This window comes from Cucurbita pepo, chromosome LG07, assembly GCF_002806865.2.
Source record: "Cucurbita pepo subsp. pepo cultivar mu-cu-16 chromosome LG07, ASM280686v2, whole genome shotgun sequence".
NCBI classification, from domain to species: Eukaryota; Viridiplantae; Streptophyta; class Magnoliopsida; order Cucurbitales; family Cucurbitaceae; genus Cucurbita; species Cucurbita pepo.
The window spans coordinates 6,826,163-6,838,974 of record NC_036644.1 but is presented as its reverse complement, the minus strand read 5'-3'; the positions used below and the strand labels follow the sequence as shown (position 1 = coordinate 6,838,974).

The window sequence follows — 12,812 nt, the reverse complement described above, 5'->3', positions numbered from 1 at the left end:
TATATATATATATATATATATATATATATATATATATATATATATATATATATATATTTTGTGTGTAAATTTATAATACGGAGGAGAAAACACCGCGGCTTTCGGCTCCGCATATCAAAAAAAGAAGGAAAGGCTCCCTCTGCAATTTCAGTGCTTTTCTCCTCTTCGCTTCGGATTCCCATTTTCCCACAACTCTCTGAATCGATTTCCTGGTATGAGCCGCATAATTCATCTTCTTCAATCTTTACTCAATCGTTCTTTTCACTATTCTTGATGCCAATCTTTGATTCCAACTCCCAAAAGGGTTTTCAAGTATTCTAATACCCGCGAGGTTTAGTTGATTCGATATGTGTAGTTTCGTTTCGGGAAACTGTATTGATTTTGTGTGTTTTCTTGATCGGATTACTCGTTTTGATGCTTCTTTCTCTTTTTCTTTTGCTTTGTGGTAGTTTTCTTGCTCTGTTGGAAGGTGAATCGAATAAGTGAAGATATGGACTCGTCGTCTACGGAGGCCGTTCCGGTAATGCAGGTAAATTGTGTAGGCTTCTTAGCCGCTGTATTGTTCTGTATACGTACGTATTGCTATCTATACATTGATTCATTTTGCGAGTCTATAGCTGGGAGGGGCGGGAGGTAGGGAAGTGGAGAGAGATTGAGCAGGGAATCTATGTACTATGTTATCCCGCTGCATGTTTGAGTTTTATACAAAATGTTCCAGTTTGATCATTGTAGCTAATTTTTATCTATTAACTGCTTTGTTCGAAAATGTCTTTATTGGGGTAATTGATGGAAAAGATGCTGCAAAAAATGAAAAAAACAGTGGGAGTTCGAGTCCCCAAGAAACTAAACACCATAAACGATGTACTTGCAAGAAAACCCCTGTGAAGTAATTCCTGTCAAGGAATTTTGGTGGCATTAGGGAAAGCATGTTCTGGGCGGCTCAAGGACTATCACTATTATCATAAAGTTGTATTTTTATAGTGAAGTTTTAGCTTGTGGTATAATATTCTGTTGTAGTTACTCTTCTTCATTAGGGTTTTGTTAGGAGGATGAAAAAGACAAAGTAAAATAGAAAACCCACATAAAAGAAGGGCTCACTCAAAATGGGGAGAACAACAATCACAACAAAGGATAGCTGTGAATTCGTTAGGTCCTTCCAAATTTTGTACGTCCTCCCATGAACTACCTCTCCCCAAAAACATTCTCCCATACCTTCCTAGTCAGACGAACCATAAAATTGCAAAGGAATTAGCCCGCTACAGATCATGACCCATTTCTTTAAAATGGAGCTGAAAGACAGCCTCCTTTTGTGCCTCCAAAATGATTAGCCTATTTGCTTAGGCCAAATTGAAACCCTTCCAAAGACACTTCCATATTGGGTGGAAAAAAGGTATACCAACAAATGAATTTAGAGAATGATTTAGATCCTTGTAATCATACTAAAAAAGAAGGCATCAATTTGGTCCTAAAACTGTTTCAGTCAAAAAAAAGAAAAAAAAATAAAATAAAAAAGGCGTAAAGTATGAGAGGAGTCTATCAACAAGACATCAATGTTTATTAACCCTTTCCCAATGCAACTAACCAAGTGAAAAACCATATTTTTTTTGGGATTTTGAGTTTCCACTAGGAGGAGAAGAAAGAATGAGACAAGGAGGGGGTAAAACGAGGAGGCTAAGTGGAGAAGAAAAGACTTGCAATAAGAGGATCCACATGGCTCAAGGGACCATAAATGTGGGTCTTTGTACAAGGGGAAGGGAAATAGCTACCTGATGAAACAAATAAAGAGAAGCTAATTTCTCAATTTCTCGATCAAGGATGTGGGCCTATGAAATTGAAAGTCGTAAGAAATTGTTTCAGCTTGAGAACCAAACCAAGACACGCTGCAAACTAGATGTTTTTTAGAAATGTACGAGAGTAAAGAGGAAAAAATTGAGAAGAGAGGGTTCAAGACAAAGCTTAGGACCCATATACAATTGAAATTTGCTGCCTTCTTGATAAGGATCACGGTGTTTCAAATGTTCCAATTGGACCTATTACACGATCCAAGGCCAAGAAGATTCAACAAGCGTTCATTCTTGATCTACGAAGTTGGATAGGTTCGGTTCAACCATTATTTCATGTGTTACAAGCTGATTCGATTGAGGAAGGACAATTTGGAGCTTCGGAAGTGAATATTTGCACGGTTGAAGTAGCAGATGAAGTTACTATAAATTGCACTTGATTGATAAGTTAGAAAGCTTTATTTACTATTTTTAATTTCATAATTTCTTGCAGCGGGCAAAAGGTGGGGGAAGTTACTTGTCAAAGTGACTCTTTTTTTTGTGGAGATTCAAAAGGGAGTGGGAGTAAATTATGACCGCTAACTTCTTTCGTGGGCATTTGAAGAGTTGAAATTTTCTTTTGTGGAGAGACTCTATAAATACACACAAATGACTATGTAAAAGACAGATTTTTGATGAATGAAATTTAGCTCTCTAGTTGAGACTTTCACCCTTAGAAATTTGAGCATCATTTTTGCCCTTTCTGTGTTTCAAGCAATTCTTGTGGTAGATTGCATGTGAGCCATTCAATCAAGTCTTGATCAAGTTCGATTGTGGAGTGACTCAATTTAAAACAAGTTTTGAAACAAGGTTTCAAATCTTGTTTCTAGATCTTTGATCTTAAGAGGTAATCTAATTCTAGTCTTATCTCTTATTGATCTGAATTTTGTATAAGGAGGTGTTAATTTCTTTGATTCAAGAGTTCTTGCTTCAACAAAAGCTTGAATTACTGGACTGAGGATTTGGGTTGCAGAACTGAAAATGGGAGTGGATGGCGTTCTCACTCAGCACAGATAGAGAGAGAGAGAATGGTTAAGGAGCTTTATTTTATTGAGAGAGAGGAGAGGAGGAGGAGGAGGAGAAAGGGAAGGGTTTTTGAATGAATTTATTTTTGTGGATTTTGAAAACGAGATTTGCAGAGAAGTCATGAGAGCTCAGTCGTCCTCTTCTGGTCAGAATAAGAAAGAAAGAAAGACCGTGACAGAGTAAATGAAGAAGCAGAGGCATTTTTCAAAACCTTTACAAACTTTTCCCTTTTTCCCATTTGGTCATTTGGGTCATTTTCTTTTTTAATTGTAAAGAAACAAGAAAGGAGTTTGATGCTTTTTTATTTTTTTTATTTTTTTTATTTTTTACAATCCAAGGTTCTTGCTCCAACAAAAGCTTTCAAAGAAATTAACATCTCCTTATACAAAATTCGGATCAATCAAGAGATAAGTCTAGAATTAGATTACCTCTTAAGATCAAAGGTTTAGAAGCAAGATTTGGAATCTTGTTCTAAATTGAGTCACTCCACAATCAAACTTGATCAAGATTTGATTGAATGACTCAAATGCAATCTACCACAAGAATTGCTTGAAACTTAGAAATGACAAAAATGATGCTCAAATTTCTAAGGGTGAAAGTCTTGACTTGAGAGCTAAATTTCATTCATCAAAATCTGCCTTTTACATAGTAATTTGTAGGTATTTATAGTCTCTCCACAAAAGTAACTTTCAACTCTTCAAATGGCCACTAAAGAAGTTAGTAGCCATAATTTACTCCCACTCCCTTTTAAATCTCCACAAAAAAAGAGTCACTTTGATAAGTAACTTCCCCCACCCTTTTGCCCACTACAAGAAATTGTGAAATTAAAAATAATAATTAAAGTTTTCTAACAACTTATCAATCAAGTGCAATTTATAACAACTTCATCCGCTACTTCAACCATGCAAATATGCACTTCCGAAGCTCCAAATTGTCCTTTCTCAATCGAATCAGCTGGTAACACATGAAATAATGGTTGAACCGAGCCTATCCAATTTTGTAGATGAAGAATGAATGCTTGTTGAATCTTCTTGGGCTTGAATAGTGTAATAAGTTCAGTTGGAACATTTGGAACACCGTGATCCTTATCACTTCTCCTATTGCCAAGGTGGTATATACAATCTTTTTCAAGGGTAAAGTATCCAAATTTTTTGAGCAAGAAGAAAAATTCCTTTGTCGATGTTACTGATGCCCACCCCATCATAATCCAAGGGGGATAGGATTCTTGGTCTTTGCTAATTATCCAAATGGGCAATGCTATTTAACTTTGCTTCACTACAAAAGCAATCTCTGAAAAGTTTCTCTATAGAATTAGCTACCTTGCTAGGCATGTGAAAGTGGGAAAACGAGGGCCATATGAGTTTTACTGAATAAGTTGGACGTTGAAAGGCCATATGAGTTTTTTTTCTTCTCTCAAATTTGAACAAGTAATAGTGGGGGACCTTGTACTGGGGAAAGATATTATTGTCGAGGAGGCTTGAGATGGGTTTACTCTTCCAATGGAATTTTGTGGAAAGAGAGATCTTTACGACATGAAATTGGAAGAAAGCCCATTGAGTATTTTTGGTTATATCTGAGTTGGTAGATGTTAGGATGGAATACTTGTCCACTACTGATATAGTTGATTATTTATTTAATACCCCTTAAGCTTCAAACATGGCCCTTATGAAGGAAGTCCGGTTAACAATTAGGGATAGAAAGACTGTTACGAAGATGTTTAGTATATCATGTGATAGAGGCTTGTCATGGGTTTGGCATGAGGCAGCTCATGTTACTATTTCTAAATTCTTGCGTGGAGATAGATTTAATTTTTGGGAAGATGCGTGGATTGACCAAGTTCCTTTGAGGGTCAGTATTCCCGACCTCTATGCAATGTCAAATAAAAAAGAAATCTTTGATTGTTGGGACAGGGAGAATCAAGCTTGGAACCTAGGCTTTAGGAGAGGTTTCCCCGATAGAGAATTAAACAGGTGGGTAGTCCTGATACAAAAATGTGATTGGGGAATGATGTTGATTGAATTCTTTGGACCATGGAGGGATTGGGAAAGTTCTCAAGCAAACTGGCCTTTCAAAATCTCTTCCGTAATTCTTCTATGGACAATACAGCCTTGACTAGCTTGATTTGGAGACACAAAAGTTCAAAGAAAATTATGATCTTTCTTTGGTCCTTGGCTTTTAGAAGTCTAAATACAGATGACTGACTACAAAGGAAGTGTAGAGTTTAGTCCCTTATGGTTAAAGGATGGTGAGTCTATTGATCATCTTTTCCTTCATTGTGATTTTGCGTATCGGTCATGGAATTACCTAGTTGGGCTGCTGGGAATATCCTTTGACCTCGCTCAAAAAGTGGATGATTGGCTCATGGAAGGCCTAAATGCTTGGAATTTGCAAAGGAAAACAAAGGTGGTCGGTAGCTGTGCCTTCAGATCACTATTATGGCACTTGTGGAAAGGAAGAAATGCTAGAACCTTTGAAGATAAGCTCTTTTGTTATGATTTTCTTCGTACTCATGTACAAAATACGTCCTCTTGGTGGATTACACTACACAGAAAATTATTTGTAATTATAGTTTGTTGAGGATCACATATGACTGGCGGCTCTTATGATGTAGTTTTTGCGAGGGGGTTCTCTCTGCCCTTAACCCCTAGGCTGTACTAGCCTTTCTTTGGAATATATGCCTTCACTGTTTCTTATTAAAAAATGGTTTAAAGGGAAACTGAAGGTGCTTTGTTGAATGCAGTTAAGGCATTGTTGTGACGTGAGGATTGAATATTGGAAGGAACAATAGGATTTTTGGAACAAGTTTAGGGGTTAGTAAGTGTTGGTATTCTCTTTTCCTTTCCTTTTTTTAAAAAAATTATTCCCCCTTTTTAATTAATTCAAACTTGCATGTTTTTTTAAACTCCAATTGGCTAGAGTAACTTTATACCTTCTCTTTCAATAAGAAGTGTCTCCATAAAAAGAAGTAGAACAAGAAAGAAAGAAAGAAAGGAATAAAGGAAGGACGAAAGAATGGAAGGAAAAAAGAAAATTGCTCACATCATAGCTTGGATTAATACCCTTTCTCTTGGAAATATAATACAATGATTCTGGATGCAGTCTATTAGAATTATATATATTTATATTGTCATATTCTTTATTTTGAGCCAACATTTTATTTGTTCCAAACTAACTGATTCTTGTGGCAGGAAATACTTTTGGAATTTCGTGCTGGAAAAATGTGTTTTGAAGGAAAAAGGGTTATGCCTGATACACGTAAAGGACTTGTTCGTATTGGAAGGGTGAGTTTGAATTTTTACATGTTTACGTAAATCTTTTTGTTATGTGTTAATTGTGGAATATCCACGTAGCGGCATTAGCAAAATGTATATTACTCAAAAGAGAGATCCTCATTCAAAAATTTTCCTAAGTTGCTGCTCTCTATCTTGATGACATAGAATATGCATAATCACCTCTTTTCCCACTGCTTGTTCATGCAAAGGCTGCTGGGTCTGTTGGACATCTTTAATCTTGAACTGTGCACCTCTTTTCATTCCAGCATTGTCCAGAGCACTTATTTACTGGTCACCTTTTCAAACGTGGGTTAACTTGGTGGTCATAGAGGGTCAGGTAAATAATAAAGGTATATAGGAAATAGGTTCAAGCTGTGGCGGCTACCAACTTAAGATTTAATGTCATGACAATTAACTTGGCAACCAAATGTAGTAGGGTCTAGTGGTTATCCCATAAGAATAGTCAAGATGTGGGCAAGTTGGTCTGAACACTCACGAATATCTAAGTAAAAAATTTCAAACAAAATTTGGCAATTTTCATGGCTCCTCGTCTCTTTGGGAGGATCAAGTCCTAAGACTTTCTATGATTTGATCCACGTCTTTTGCTACCAAGGTTGTTTGTAATAGACTTTTGGTTTATGTTTGGTTGAGGTATCAATTCTTTGTTATTTGATAGAGGAAATCACCTCGAGTCTGCCATTTTTAGATTAAGGACATTTGTTTTTATTGAATATTGCTTATTGTGGCAAGCCTACGTTTTTATAGTTTGTGGTTTATATGGTTGGGAAGTTGACAAACTTTTTCAAGTTTAGATGCATTGTAAGAAGACGGGTTTGGTGCATCTTAATGCATCTCTTTAATTTCAGAATTCAGAACCTTTTTTCTTGTAATTTATGTGACTGTCAATTGGGATCCTTATTTTTTAGGTAATTGTTTTCTTTTTGTTTCCTTCCGTTGGTTTGTCCTTTGTTTTTGTTGACATTCCGCCCCCTATATTTAAAGAAAGATGGTTTTCTCTCTAAAGAGAAAAAAGAATAGGGAAGGGGAGGTAGAAGCATACTTGTAAGAATAGCTTTTCCCCTTTGTTATACAATAGTCGATCTGTTAAGTTACGCCTTCTAGTTGAACCTAAACCTCCACCAGTTAAAACTAATTTCTCTCTTTGAACCCTGTGTTATCTTTTCTATGTCAGGGCGAGGAGGGATTGCTGCACTTTCAGTGGCTTGACCGAACGCAAAATGTCATTGAAGATGTATCCTGATCACTTGTGTCAATTGTCAATTCTTCGTGTTTGGTTAATGCATATACCTTTCTGTAGACTATTTCCGTTGATTATTAAATTAAGAATGTGTGGTTTTCATCCTAATATTTGATTCACTTGACTTTTGAAGGCTTACCCCCACTAGAGAAAAGGACAAAAGATAAAAGACAATCTGAAAAGCTTCATACTTCACGATGAAATATTATGATTTTTTATATATCATAGTTGAATGTTATAGAAAGACAATGAACTAACTGGCCCCTTATTAGGAACGAACTCTTATTAATGTAAGTAGATATTCGGCTGTGACTCTTTCTGCAAGCAGTGGAAATGATTTCCGAGTTTAATTTAACTTTTAATATATTAATTTTTTTTTGTGTGTGTTTTGTCATGGACTGGTTGTTACATTCTGTTGCACAGATGGTTTTTGTTTACCGTTGACAGCATCATCACTCTTTATTAGTATATTTATTAAAGTTGATGTGTCAATGGACAGTGTATTCTTCTTTCCAAACATAAGGCTGGCGCAAAGTAATAAGATCATATTCATTCTATCATTGTATTGCACTCTTCTCTATTCCTCAGCTATGACTTTTTTCTGTTGTTACCAGTTTGCTAGCTAGATATTTTTTTATTTTCCTTAATACAAGGTATCAAAGGACCAGATTGTTTTTCCTGATGAAGCAGTTTTTGAGAAGGTGTGTAATACTCTCTCTCTCTCTCTCTCTCTCTCTCTCTCTCTCTCTCTTCTTTATTTTTTTATTTTCTTAAAGAAGTACTTGTAGTGAAGAAATAGAAAGATCTATATAAAGGGGGAAAAGGGGCAGTAAGAGTGGCTTCCAATCAAGCAATAACTGTGAACAAAGAAAATTACCATCCTTGTCTGCAGTTAGATACACAGAGGGATATATTAAAATCTCTTCCATCCCTCTAGTCTCCTCAAAGACCTCCGAGAACACTCCTATAATGAACTTTGTCCCTAACATTTATGCTGAAAAGTTCAAACAACTAGTCTCCCACTTCTATGGTTGCAAGCATTGAGCAGAGAGGCGATCAATATTTTCCTTGTTATAAACAAACACACATGCACTGATTGAACTAGGTGGGGTATCTTTGAATCCACTTGTTTGTTAGCATTGAGATTTCTAAAGAACACAATGACCAATCAAAATTTTCAATCTTATTTGGCTCCAAGGTTAAACTTGTAGTTTTTCTCTGCTTCAGGTTAATCAAGCGTCAGGAAGAGTTTACTTATTGAAGTTTAAAACAGATGACAGGAAATTCTTCTTTTGGATGCAGGTCAGATCTGTAATTACTTTTTATCCTTTGAGAGAATTGACTTATATTCTACTATTTTTGCAATTCTAACCAACGTTAGATAAACTGTAACTAGGAGCCCAAAGCTGAAGATGACCAGCAGTTGTGCATCTCCGTTAATGACTACATTAATCGGCCACTGGGTACGTCCTAATTATTGTAGTTGTTTGACTATCTGCTGATTAAAGCTTGCATAATAAATTGTTAACCAGTTATACTGGGTCGAGTGCAGGCTTGTATTTGTGGTTTTCTGTGGCATGCATACATTCACACATATACTGAATGTTCTACCACTTAATTTACTGGGTCCAAAGTGTCTTTATCTTTTTACGATTATTGTTAAGGTATACGAACCAAAATAAACCTGAAAAGCGGATAAAAAAACCACATAAGTATATTTCGGAAATTGTCTCACTGACTGGCGTCCTCATTGCATATAGAGAGTCAAATACTAATGCTGACATTAAAATATGGCGTAATAGTTTCTTTAGAATGAAGTTCATCCATAATGGAAATTCAATAGCATGTGTGCTGGATTGAATTGTTTGGTTTTGACTGCACAAGATCCCAGACGAGCTGCATATGTTGCCCACCCCTTTACTTCCATCTTTGTTTATGTTGCTCAGAGTTTCTCGAGGAAGAACAATCTGTTGCTTCCACTCCTCTGCAAGTTTCAGAAGGCACAGTCGAAGAAAATATCCCATCAAGGTATAAAATTGATCTGCCTCTGTTTTTGGTTTGATTAATTCTTTTTTAAACCCTTTCGAGGCTTCAAATGGGTTTTTATTTGGGTGGTGCTATCCCTGGCTGCACTTTTCAAGCATGACATAGTTGAAAAAAAATATCCCTTTGAAGTATAGCAAAGACCCACTTTTCTTTAATGATCCTTTTGATTCTTCAAATAGGTTGGGTGGTAATGCCAAACCTATTTGAATGATCAAAAAATTCATTTTTTTTAAAAAAATTTGATAGAGATAGATTTCTAATTATGGGAAAAGGGTCATCTGATCTCTGATATTTAGGGATTCAATTGAAATGTAATTTCTAATGATTACTGGGTGGAAAGATCTCTTTTGTGGAAGAAGACTGCGTTTGACTGTTAAGAGTTGTGTTTTTTAGTAGAATACTTTTTCTTTAAGCACTTTAGGAAGAAGTATTATGAAGCGCATTCATTATATGGACTTTGTTAGGTTAAATGTTCTCTTTGGGCTTTGATGTTGAGGAGTTTTGTAATTATTCCTCAAGTCTCATTTTGTTAGATTGGAGATCCTTTTTAGTCTAAGTGTGTTTTCTTTTGTGGGGCTGATTTTTTTATACCTTTATATTCTTGCATTTTTCCAGTATGAAAAGTCGACTTTTCATAAAAAATAAAAAAAAAAAGTATTAGAAACAGTATTTCTTGATTAGTTGGAGGAAATTAAACCCTATATTTTGAGCCTTGAGAATGTAGGGCTACGTTTGATTAGAATTTTGGGATGTGTTATATGAAGTTCCCCTACTGTATACTTCATTGGAATATTTTCTCGTCTTTTTGTTGGTTTTTTTTTTTNCTCATTAGCTAAAACTTTTGACAATCAATTTTAATGTCATGACATTGAAGCTCCTCACTACGGCCAGTGAAGTTGGAAGACCTGCAAAGAATTTTAAGTAACATTGAGTCTTCTGGTACACGATTCTACCCTCAAAACATGTTCTGATGCCCTTTTTTCCTTTTGATCACTCCGAACTCTAATAATTTTGTGCTGGTTTTGAACTCTGCAGACATCGATGTTGATCCAGATGCGGGTAATAAGTTGCATTTAAAATTTCTCTGACATTTCTTGTTTCATGTTTACGTGGTAGTACTTATCTTGAAGCATTCTTCCCCTTGGCAGATATATATATATTATAGATATTCAACCAATTTTTTTGTCTAGATCCGAAAACTATCTCATTAATAAATAGATTTTTCAAGACACAAGGCTACCAGATTATAGGGGAATCCTATCCTTTGGGTATAAAATCATATAATGGTTAAAAGACTCAAAACTACAAAAGTGTTTGTGGTTTTAAGGCATCTCAACCTCTCCTAAAGGGTGTAGGTTCAAATTCATGCTCCTTAGGAAGGAAAAAATAATAAATAATGATGACCACAATGTAGCTGTGAGATCCCACATCGGTTGGGGAGGCGAACAAAGCATTCTTTATAAGGGTGTGGAAACTTCTCTCTAGCAAACGCGTTTTAAAAACCTTGAGGGGAAGCCCGAAAGGGAAAGTCCAAAGAGGACAATATCTGCTAGCGATGGGCTTGGGCGGTTACAAATGGTGTTAGAGTCAAACACCGGGCGATGTGCCAACGAGGAGGCTGAGCCTCAAAGGGGGGTGGATTGGTGGTCCCACATCGATTGGAGAAGGGACGAGTGCCATGGAGGACGCTGGGCCCAAAGGGGGTGGATTGCGAGATCCCACATCGGTTGGGGAGGCGAACGAAGCATTCTTTATAAGGGTGTGGAAACCTCTCCCAGCAGATGCGTTTTAAAAACCTTGAGGGGAAGCCCGAAAGGGAAAGTCCAAAGAGGACATTTTCTGTTAGAAGTAGGCTTGGGCCGTTAAAAGTAGCCATAAAAACTCAATTTTTGTATTATTATTCCTACCCACACCTTAGAAAATTCTTCTCCTTGTTTCCGCCAAGTCTCCTGAATGCATCTATGACATTCAACTTCCACTAGAGAACCTTAGCTCTACGTTAGAAAGTTGCCTTAACTCTCTACTTTTCCTGTGTACTCCGTTTCCCTGGTTTTATGTTGAGCTTCCTTGATGATGGACGTAGGTTTTGGATTAGGAGATTTATTGAAGCCTGATCTGATAATGCCATTGTTGGAAACATTGCCGTTGGAACAGAGTTTAGCATCGTATTTACCAGAGGTATACACCACTTTGTTATTTGATCCTTTGTTATACTTTTATTCATTATTCAACTATATTCTGATTGCAGGGTCCATGGTCTCCTGAGGATATATTGGAACTGTTACAAAGCCCACCTTTCCGTCAACAAGTAGATTCATTTACTTACGTACGAATCTAAACTCTAGATTTTCGTTTCAAATGTATAAATTGACGATCAAATTTGATTATCTTTACCCCATTTTTTGGTGTTGATGTTTTTGTAGGTTCTTCGGACTGGACAGATAGATTTGTCTCAGTTTGGGATCGACCCGAGCAAATGTAAGTAGATTGTGCTTCGAAAGGCCTCAAGTTTTTTCAATAAATGTCATGTTAAGTGTTTTCTAAAGAAAAAATGAAACTCATGGTAATGTTGGAAAAACGAACACAATTTTTCAAAACCAAATGGTTATCGAACAGGACCTTGTTGTTGGGTTGAGTTGGTCGCGGGGGGGGGGGGCGCNATATATCGGTTGTGAAGGTCCTTTTCTTGCTGTTCTAAAAAATTGTGATACTTAAAAGATTCTCTAATTTCTTGCAGATAAATTTACGGTGTTGTCTTTTCTCGAGGCACTCGAGGATTCTGTTTCGAAAATGTCAAGTTCTGAGGCTGGGCAAGATGAGAAGGATGTAAGATCTGAATCTAACCTCATGGATGAATCATAGAGTAGGAAGATATTGGGATTCTGTGTTTGCTTATGGTTTACCATTCTCATTGTTTATTATTGGCACAGAAAAAAGGTTGTTTTGACAATTTCCTGTACTTTCTTATATACACTTAACACAGAGGAACTTAGATCTCCTTTTGAAGAACACAAAATTGGAATCTTATATATGATACGTGACAATAATCTTAGTTTCATATTGTTAATCTCTATAGTTTTGTGTTTATCATTTTTTTTCCTTCAAATTGAACTTTTATGTCATATTTTTCTTATTTATGATCGAAGTATAAAGTTAAATAAATAGAGATGTCACGGTCATGCTTATTTAAAGCATGTTGCCTATGGTCGCATGACAAATGTTTTAGTCTTGCTTGTTCGAGTCGGTTGACAGAGACATCAACCAATTGAGTGGTGGAGGATGTCATGGTCATACTTGTCTAAGACGTGTTGTCTATGGCTGCATGACAGATATCCCGATCTTGCTTGTCTAGGACGTGTTGTCTACGGTTGCATGCCTGTTCCAAACCTT

The 12,812-nt window shown here is 36.4% G+C and overlaps 1 protein-coding gene across 4 annotated transcripts; it reads left to right on the top strand.

Annotated features, from left to right (window-relative positions):
* Nucleotides 1–82: 82 nt before the first annotated feature.
* On the top strand, nucleotides 83–12,495 carry LOC111799101 (26S proteasome regulatory subunit RPN13). Of its 4 annotated transcripts, XM_023682503.1 has the most exons (15): nucleotides 85–212; nucleotides 450–529; nucleotides 5,587–5,656; nucleotides 6,035–6,127; nucleotides 7,311–7,370; nucleotides 8,039–8,077; nucleotides 8,604–8,678; nucleotides 8,773–8,839; nucleotides 9,323–9,404; nucleotides 10,297–10,361; nucleotides 10,455–10,481; nucleotides 11,506–11,600; nucleotides 11,671–11,748; nucleotides 11,846–11,900; nucleotides 12,160–12,495. In XM_023682503.1, exons 4-15 carry the CDS (start codon nucleotides 6,065–6,067, stop codon nucleotides 12,282–12,284), a joined length of 831 nt encoding a protein of 276 aa, XP_023538271.1. In that variant the 5' UTR covers nucleotides 85–212; nucleotides 450–529; nucleotides 5,587–5,656; nucleotides 6,035–6,064; the 3' UTR covers nucleotides 12,285–12,495. The 4 variants fall into 4 exon arrangements, with proteins under 4 accessions (XP_023538270.1, XP_023538269.1, XP_023538271.1 ...); XM_023682502.1 differs by lacking the exon at nucleotides 5,587–5,656 and having other exon boundaries at nucleotides 83–212; nucleotides 10,458–10,481; XM_023682501.1 differs by lacking the exon at nucleotides 5,587–5,656 and having other exon boundaries at nucleotides 83–212.
* The last annotated feature ends 317 nt before the right edge of the window (nucleotides 12,496–12,812 follow it).

Excerpts from the sequence above, each read along its gene's own strand:
- LOC111799101 (XM_023682501.1), top strand. The coding sequence starts at position 491 with ATGGACTCGTCGTCTACGGAGGCCGTTCCGGTAATGCAG. Across the intron at positions 530-6,034 it reads AGGCCGTTCCGGTAATGCAG|GAAATACTTTTGGAATTTCG; the intron begins GTAAATTGTGTA and ends TTCTTGTGGCAG. Across the intron at positions 8,078-8,603 it reads ATGAAGCAGTTTTTGAGAAG|GTTAATCAAGCGTCAGGAAG; the intron begins GTGTGTAATACT and ends TCTCTGCTTCAG.